The sequence below is a fragment of the Oratosquilla oratoria genome, chromosome 22 (assembly GCF_046742065.1).
Source record: "Oratosquilla oratoria isolate Oo_2021 chromosome 22, ASM4674206v1, whole genome shotgun sequence".
Taxonomy (NCBI): domain Eukaryota; kingdom Metazoa; phylum Arthropoda; class Malacostraca; order Stomatopoda; family Squillidae; genus Oratosquilla; species Oratosquilla oratoria.
The window spans coordinates 44,400,299-44,410,298 of NC_134798.1; the positions used below are offsets into that span (position 1 = coordinate 44,400,299).

General features: G+C 36.8%; 1 protein-coding gene across 1 annotated transcript in view; it reads left to right on the forward strand.

Annotated features, from left to right (window-relative positions):
• The window catches only part of LOC143037239 (rhodopsin-like), a 6,364-nt gene extending 1,893 nt beyond the window's left edge, over positions 1-4,471 (forward strand). The window contains exon 2 of the mRNA XM_076205364.1: positions 3,109-4,471. Within this exon, the coding sequence (XP_076061479.1) occupies positions 3,109-3,768 (660 nt within the window). The 3' untranslated portion in view covers positions 3,769-4,471. The remainder of the gene's footprint in view (positions 1-3,108) is intronic.
• The last annotated feature ends 5,529 nt before the right edge of the window (positions 4,472-10,000 follow it).

The following is a 10,000-nucleotide window of genomic DNA, read 5'->3' on the forward strand; positions in this document are numbered from 1 at the left end:
ACTTCATGTCACCTCACAACTCTTCTAATTCAAAATCATTCTCATTTTATCCTTCCGTTTTCTTTTGTGTGTATTTTCTCATTGCGCGCCATCCGGCTGACTAACAGAGTACTCAGTTCATAAACCGGATCGTGAATGAAAAAAAAAAAAAAAACGAAAAGCAAAGGGTAACCTGACACTGAAATTTCAAGTTATAATAATGTAGCATTGTCGTAGGTATCATATTACCAAAACAGATTGAGAAAATTAGGCATTATTATTTCCATTTCTTTGGCATTTTTCTGAATAAAAGTGACATTATCCACAATGCCTGCTGATAGGGAGGGGACATCAGAGCAACATGAATATATATTTCAGTTATTACCGAGAATTTAAACAGGAGACGAATTTTTTTTGGTTCAATCCTGTCAATTCAGGAGTGAAAAAGGGGACGCCTTTACACCTGAGAACTGGAAGTCTATCATACCAGGAGGACCTACTGCCCTGAGCATTGATCTTCAACCAAAAACCTCATAAATCCATTGGGAAGTCATCAGAATTTCATAACTGGAGCCACGGATTGAAAACTAACTGCAGTTTGTGGGTGTTAAGTGGTTAAATTAAGTTTTAGAAAATGGTCTCTCTAGGAAGGTAGAAAAGCAACAGAAGCACATAAATATGAGACTAACATGAAAACAGGTAGAGAACCCCTGACTATGAATATAGAAAAAGAAAGTTAACTGGACACCACACACCCTCTGGTTTGAATATGGATACCCTGTTCAATACTGTCTTACCAATCACCCCCTCAGTCTAACATTATAAAGACTAAATTGTCCTGGAGTACAAAGGAGGGGAAGACTTCCGATTAGAGAAGGATTACTGCAAGTATGTAAGTTGTCAGAATCAACCAAAACCCTGCCTCGCTGGCCAAAGATGCTATGCAAATCCATGTTCAAAGAAGAACACTAAGAATGTCTTCATTAATGTTGCTGAATGGCTTTGTGGTTCTCCAGTCTTGTTGTTCACTCATCATTTTTTTTTTTTTTTTGCCTTTTTTATTTTCCCATGTGTGTGTGTGTGTGTGCGTGTGTTAATTCAAATATGTTATCGGCCTAGCTTATTTATTCTTCTGAATTCTACATTTCGTCATTTACCAAAATTTTACCTAAATTAATTTATGTTGTCAACCTGGATTATTCATTCAAACTCGAGTTAATTTTTCTTTAACTTATTTTCGTCACATTTCTAATTGGTGATTACCAATTGATATTTTTTTTAAATAATTATTTCAGCTTCCATTCTGGCTTGTTCATATCTTATATTCTCAACTTTTAATTTGAATACTCCTGTGTTTCAATTTTCAGTTTGCAAATCGGTAAAATAACAGAAGTTCATCTTTATACCCGTCAATTATACAATTTTCAACATTCTAATCCATGTATTTATTTCTGATTCACTGGAATTATTATTATTTCTTTTTGTATTTTTTGTCTTTCTCTTTCCCCACCTCTCCCATGCATCAACCTTCTTTTGTTTTGGTATTGTGCATCTTTTGAAAGCCAAACCTTATTGGCGTGTATTTTCCTACCACCGCGTTATAAGTTTTCAGGATTTTGTCTTTGTTTCTTTTATCTCATTAATTTCTTTCCAGTCTGCTTTTCAAAGTACATTTTAAGTCCTGCATGATTAGATTGTGCAAAGTTGTATCCTCCTTTCTTCTTTGTATGATTATTTTCTAACCAGTCTTCCCCATCTTGAAAGCAAATTAAAATCCTACCTAGATATGAACCAAAAGGTCTCCTGTCGGTATACTCCGCCTTTGTAATCCTTTGTAATCCTACTTTATTATTTTTTACCCATCGAACACATGTCTAATGTTTCAATCACCTGATTTTTTTTCTTCTTAGATTTAAGTTCCAATCTTCCTGGAGTATCATCACCTCAATATTTTGTTGGTTCTTTCACCCATTGTGTCATTATGTTAGCCATTGCTATACTGAGTTGTGTATTACCCGACAACTCATTTCCATCTGCTTCCCACTTCACCTCTCCACAATTTAAGTCTCACAGTAGCGATATATTGTTTCTATTTTCTGTCACTTTAATTATTCGTTGTATCTATAACTCATTCTTTATATCCTAAGTTTGTCACTTTTCTTATTCGTCACATTCATTGCTTCATGTTTACTTAGCCTCGTTTTAGTAGGTTTGTCCCCATCCCTCCACTCAATCACTTTCTCGGCAGAGAAATTTCTGAAAATTGATTATGGACTGCCTACACCACTAGCCCGCGCAGGATTGGATTTTATGGGAGTACTAAGGAATATTTATTAGGGCTTGTATCGTGGCTCAGGAGGCATGTGGCAGGAGATTGTTGGACATCGGGGGCTTGCATATATATATATATATCCACACCCTCGATTGAGGTAATGGAAGACAGATTAGTAGTAGTGTGGTGAGGTAAACTCAGAAAACAGTTGAAGATTTGACTCCCTCGCGTCTCTTCCGACTTTATGGGGAAGTTCTGGTCAGGATGAAACGTTAAGGGAGTAAAAACTCAAACTAGGATCAGCACCCTACCATATTCTCGATGATCTATTCTGGCATATTGTACAGCAGCATTCTACTTATTTTGTGTGTCCAGTCGTGAAAAATATAAGTGGATTCTGTTATCATTTCTTTCCTTGTGGCTTATATGAATCTACTTTTGTTCTCGCGGGCTTTCTCTACCTCAATTAACACTGCATCCATGTGTAGATTTCACTTTTGTATTTTTTTGAGGGACCAGTCAAAATCATACCTGTTATGCCTTCTAAAAGAAAATTATAAAGAAACACAAAAATTATGTCACACAAAAACTAGAAAAGCTAAAGGGATTCCGTAAAATATAAGATATTAAATTGCAATAAAATTCAAGGTTAGTCACGTGTTACCTTTATTAGCATTTATTTGGAATACACTTCATTTGCGTCGCTTTAAAACTTGAAATACTAAAGTTAAAAAAAATGAATCATTAGATAGTTATGTGTGCGTATACACGCCATCTTATCGATTCTACATATTGAACAGTAACACAAATTCGTTATTGTTATTTTCTTTGTTATTATCATTATTTTCATATTCCAGGACATAACTAGTGAATCCCTGTCTGCACCAAAAGCCGCACTGCAAATCCTTTTGCTATGGCTTCTGTCTGTGGCTTGGACTCTCGCCCCGTTTTTCGGGTGGGGAAGCTACGTTCCAGAAGGCAACATGACAGTCTGCGGGTTCAACTACCTTTCCCTCGACCTGATGAACACAAGTTACCTGTGGGCGTTCATCAGCTTCAGCTACTTCGGGACCCTCGTGTTCTTGACCTACTGCTACTGGTTCATCGTGTCTTCAGCCCATCACCACGAGAAGGGGATGCGGGAACAGGCCCAGAAGATGGGGGTCGAGAGCATTCGGGGAGACTTCAATGCCAGGAAGAGATCGTTTGATTGGAAGGTAGCGCGTGTCTCGCTGGTCACTACCTTGTTCTGGTACGTCGCCTGGACGCCCTACGTCGTCGTCATCATTGCTGGGCTCACCAACAGGTCACTAGTGACGCCGCTCCTGGCCTCCTGGTGTTCTGTGCTAGCCAAGGCCACTACCGCTTACAACCCAGTCGTGTATGCAGTCTGCCATCCGAAGTACAAGGCGGCTCTTTACCAGAAGCTACCCTGTCTTCGGTGTTCTGAAAACGCAGAACCGGAGCACGGACCTGGAAGCGGCACAACAGATGCGGCAACGGACGAGAAAGTGTGATTAGGGAAAAATAAACAATGGTTCCTGACAAGGCGACATCTTACGACCAAGAAACGGTGATGGACATCAGGTGTCATCCAAAGTGTTGCATGACTTCAGTGTGTATGTTCATGCTTTCGCTCCGTGTATCTGCATCATCAGTCAACATTAACTAATGTTAAGTTCATTTCGATAACAACTCAGATTAGGTGTGTAGTTTCTGTTAATAAAGTTAGTTATTACTTTCCCGCTGTATCTTCGATAATTTCGTCGATCTCTGAATCATCTCAGAGTGGGATGACCACAGCATGTTCTTAAGGACCCTCTCTCTCTCTCTCTCTCTTTCTCTCTTGTTAGCAATAACCAGCGTTTCTATCCTTGGGGGCGATATCGCACTGAAGGGGTGGAGTAAAACCCCATCCACGGTAGGATTGGATTTTTAGCCTACCGGACCTGACGAGATTGGGTTGTGTTTATGTCGGTCGGACAAACCGATATCAGTACACACACGATCCAGTCTGGTTGGATCGGACCAGATCTGTTTGGCGGCTTCAAGACCTGATCATAAGGAGAGACTGAAGGAGTGTACTGGAACGGAAGGAGAATAAAAGTTATTTATATATTTCTCAGATTTTTTTTATTTACTTGTATGTATTTTTTCATTGTTATTTTTCAATTACATATTTATATTGATTTATTTTTATCTATCTATTAATTTAATTTCTTTATTTTCATTCATTTGTTTATTCTAATTCATTTGTTTATTTTCATTCATTTATCTATTTTCATTCATTAATTTATTTTAATTTGTTTGTTTATTTTCATTTATTTACTTTCATTTATCATTTTCCATTTTTCACTTATCCATCTTCATTTATAATTTTATTTTCACTTATTAATTTATTTTAATTTGTTTATCTATTTCCATTTATTTACTTATTTTCATTTATTTGTTTATTTTAATTTGTTTATTTACAATTATTTACTTTCATTATTTTCCATTTTCTCATTTATCCATTTTCATTTATTTTTCATTTTCACTTATTTATTTTCATTTGTTTATTCTAATTTTTCTTTTTAATTTATTTATTTATACATACTTTTGCTGACTTATTTTCATTTATTTATATATTCATTTTTATTTATTTATTTTTATTTGTTAGGGGCATGAAGTAGTGAAGGGGAAATGACAAAATTACCACATGTGTACCGATAACCGAAAAGGAACAAACTTGAATCAAGGACCATACATGGCTGCGGGCTCAACCATGCGTGAGGAACTTCCTCCTAGTATATACACGCACGCGTGTAGCACACACACAGTACTCGCAGCCGTTACTGCCCCCTTTGGGCAAAAGGCTGGGTGTGTAAGATCTCGGCATTACCCATAAATTGAGCTATATGAGTTCTGAACTCTCCTTCAGTTGGGTAATGACAGTCGATCAAGAGTACAGCACGTGGTCCAAGACCATGGTGAATCACAAATGGGAATGTAGAAACACGCACCTATGTATGTAAACTGCACCTGTGTCCATGTACATTACGCGTAGGTGTGTGTGTGTGTGTGTGTGTGTGTGTGTGTGTGTGTGTGTGTGTGTGTGTGTGTGTGTGCGCTTCACCATGGTCTTGGATCACGTGACGGAATTCGTGATCGACAGCTACTTCCCTCCCGGAAGAGAGCTCAGAGCTCATATATATGACCGATCTATAGGATATGATGTGACCTTACACGCATACACACACCCAACTCCCCGCCCACGAGAGTTGGAGTAACTACTCGCATCGCAGCGATAATGAAATTATTTCAGCCCTGGGCGGGATTCGAACTCGGACCGCCGTAGTGGCAGCCAGGAACTCTAACCACTGCGCCACGAGTGTGTGTGTGTGTGTGTGTCGACCCCAAATACAACAGAGAATGGAAGTTTGCACCTGTGTCAAGTCACAAAAGAATGTCCGTAGCAGGTGTTGCTACAACGATCCCAGCGTGGGTGATCAAAGAACGAAAAGGAAACCCTTCCATTAATGAGAGTGGACGAAATAATATGTAATGATAAAATAATGTTCATGTGTTTAGTCGAAAAAAAATTCCGACATTCGAAAAAGTATCGTGTTCAATCACTTCAGTCTGGTCCATTTATTGATGGCGTGACTATCGTTTTGCTGGCATCTACATCCGGAGAGGTTAAGGACATTATTTCTCGTCCTCTTACTATTTACAATTAAAATATTTACAATTGTGATGTTATCAATATGTTCTAGAAATTTAATGGTATGCATTAAGTCCTCTCCAAATCTACATATATGTATTTTTTCGAGAAAGAGAAAATACTGTAGGTTCAGATACTTCGGTCAATTTTTGTATAAATTGTTTCTTATATTCGGTTTGAGTTTAGTAGCTCACCGTTGTACTATATCTAATCAATGAATGAATTTGATAAGATTTGGGAAGCATAAAGTGATATTATACGCCAAATATAAACTGGCCAGAGATAACTGGTAGATAGTAACAGGTGTTTTGGGAAGAAAGCTATAATCGGTAGCTTATTCAGGGCATTTCTCACTTTGATGGTCTAGTATCCACACGCACATATACACACGTTCAATATATATATATATATATATATATATATGTATATATATATGTATATATATATGTATATATATATGTATATATATATATGTATATATATGTATATATATATATATGTATATATATATATATATATATATATATATATATATATATATATATGTATATATATATTTTTTTAACTACAAATCACTTTTAATTCCATGCCATCGCAGTCGAGACAAACAATCGCTCAATGGAGGCCTCCATCGAGCGATTTTTCAGTCTCGACTGCGATGGCATGGAATTAAAAGTGATTTGTGGTTGAAAAAAGATATTAATTGATCACTGGGAACCATTCAGTGTAAATGTATATACATATATATATATATATATATATATATATATATATGTGTGTGTGTGTGTGTGTGTGTGTGTGTGTGTGTGTGTGTGTGTGTGTGTGTGTGTGTGTGTGTGTGTGTGTGTGTGTGTGTGTGTGTGTGTGTGTGTGTGTGTGTGTGTTGAGACATTCTGACAGGTTGACGTAAATGGAGTAGGAAACACAGGAGTCTTAGTCTGAGTTTATTCCTGACTAATTTCCCAGGTATGCTTTGAAAAGTTATACCTGCGAAACTATTCGCGAATAAACTCAGACTAAGACCCCTGTATACTGCACACTCGCACGCACACACACGGCTTGCTGGTGTGTTGATTACTATCGAGGGCTCTCGACGATACACACCTGAAATCAAGTCCCGCAAAGGATTTGGAGGCTTCACAAACACTGCAAACAGTTGCTGCCCCTTTGGGTAAATAGATGAGGTGCGTTTGTAAGGTCACAGTATTGCCCATAGATCAGTCTAAGTACGATTTCTGATATCTCATCTGAGAGGGTAATACATGTTGATTACAGGTCCAGCACCTGATCAAAGATCACGGTGGATTGTGCCAGCCACTAAGAAGGAATAATAATAAGGTAACGTAACTCTAACACTTGGGACGCGACTATTTTCCTCAAAGCTGAACCTACCATTTAGTAACTAATTACAGACATTGAATGTATATGTCATAATATCTTGTCATATTTCCCAGTATATCCCTTTCTCAAAAGATGATCAATTAGCTACTTGTGTGCGTATATGTAATTGTTATTGTATAGGAAATTAACAACGTTTTTTATATATAAACATTCATAGCTTCACTGGATTTGATTAGCCTTGGGTCACGCAGGGAAGACCGCATGATTTTTAAAAGCTAACATAATCCAGTACAATCGTGCAGAACACTGGTTTACATTTTTTTTTTTTTTAGCTGAAAGGTATGGGTGTGAAAAGGTGCTTGTTACTATTTTCAATGTGGTGAATTTAAATTTCTGAACAGTTTTGCTCTATCGCCTCTAGTTTTTGTACTTTCACACATTCCATTTTAATTCAAAATATGTGTGTATTTAATCTTTTACAATGGTATATTACAGCTTAGGTACAAAACATTGATGGAATTAAGTTACTTGGATAATACAATACACATAAATCGTGGTTCATCAGACTTTTTTTGACAATCTTGTGTACTTTGCCTCCAGAATGTCACAGAACTGCTTCCAGCAGAAGTCCCCCATTATGCTGGGGTTTCAGTTGCCTTTGTAGTTTCTCTCCATCTCGGAAATGTCTTAGTGGAAACCGTTCTCAAAGCTCATCACTCACTGCTACGAGATTCGGAGGGAAAAAGTTGAGGTGGGAGTGGAGAAACTGAATTTTTAGTGACATTCGGTATCATAAATCCTTATAAGATTGCACAGCACCTCTTGGAACTAATCTCCGACGAAGATGCATAGCAGAACTCAGGGTTCCATGTTATAATCTCACAAGACAAAAGCTCACGAGACATAAACTCACAAGAGATAAGTTTTCCACATTTAACGACGTTGTCTCAGATGGACATTTCTCAGCTGGACGCTTAAAATAATCATGCTAAAAAGCAAATTTTATTATTAATAAAGGTTTACTATCATTACTATTTTGTATCCTCACTAGTGTTGCCATGATGAGATAACGAGTTAGAAAAAATGGCAAATGAACTTCAATATCTCAAAGTGCAGTGTGTTAAACGTAGGTTTACACTAACCAGAAAGCATGTATTGCTTAGATAACACCCTTTTAGAGAAACTTGGGTGGGAGAGAGACGTTGGCGTGCTAGTGAGACCTGACCTTAAATTCAGAAGCCCGTGAAGTAGCGCCAGGAATAGAGCTAACAGAGCATTAGATGTTCATTGTGAGCATGGTAACGAATAAAAAAGCAAAGGTAGTTATCAAACTTTATCTGGCGTTAGTTATACTCATTCTTGACTATGTGGTACAGTTTTGGTTTCCGGCCTATAGAATGGATATAAATTCACTAAAATCAGTACAAAGAAGAATGATCAAAATGATACATGGGCTCATAATTTTATATTACGAGGACAGGCTTAAGTAACTTAATTTATACTCGCTGGAAAGACGTGGGATGATCTACTAAAGGTGTTCAAGTGGATAAAGGGATTTAATAAGGGTGATGTCATCATACTAAGACAGCGAGAAAGGACTCACGGTAATGTATTTTAAACTGGACAAATTTGTATTTAGGAAGGAAATATGCGATAACTGATTTACCAATCTAATAGAAGATTGTTAAATTTATGGATAGGGATGATAGGTGATAATGGACAAGGAACTACCTAGTGTAGGCCTTATGGTCTCTTGTAGTCTCCTTTATTCTTATGTTCTCATACGTATACACCATCAATAGGGAAAGGGACGTCCGCAGCAATTAGTAGTTGAGCATAGGTCTATGGAGGACTTCCTTAGTGCTGTGAGCCACAGCATCAGACTGGAGTGAAGTGATATTTCCATTCCCTAATTATGTATTTGTTTGATATAATTCGATCAAATATGTGATAATATCTTGTGAGCCTATGACTTGTGATCTTTTGTCTCGTGAGCTAATGTCTTGTGACCTTTGTCTTGTGAGTTTATGTCCGTGCACCGAACTCAGAGCTGGGAACAGACTCCACAATGATTGTAGGATATCTCTTCCCAGGACATTTCGTCTCCTACTCAAAAAACGAGAATTCGTCTCCTTGTCATTAAAAAAATATATAAATTCCTAATCAATGTTATCCAATTTTAAGGTATAGAAATGTACTTCTTTTTACAAATGGTTACAATTATATATGATAGGACATGATTTTAGCATTAAACTATAATAAATAAAAAGCTAAAGGAATATATCAAATATGTATGCATACATTCCTAGGTGAAGAGTATACAATACATTTGCAAAATAAAATGTGACCATTAGGCATCGTGATACAGTTCTAGTTGCACATAAATTTATACAAAAGACAAGCTTGGTGAAAAAAATACGACTGGAAATGTCTCACAAATTGAATGTCATTTTCGTTACCACAAATTGGAGTATTGTGAAATGCACAAATAAGTTATGTAAAATGATAATTTACAAAATCAGTTTGTAACATTGAATGATCTGAATCAGAGATCACTGCCTCCTGTGATTTCAAGAAAAGTCAGTATATATATATATATATATATATATATATATATATATATATATATATGTTTTGTTAAAAACAACTGCGCATTCGGCGCTACAAAGCTTCTTAAGTAGACTTTCAAGTCTTCTGAACGTGGA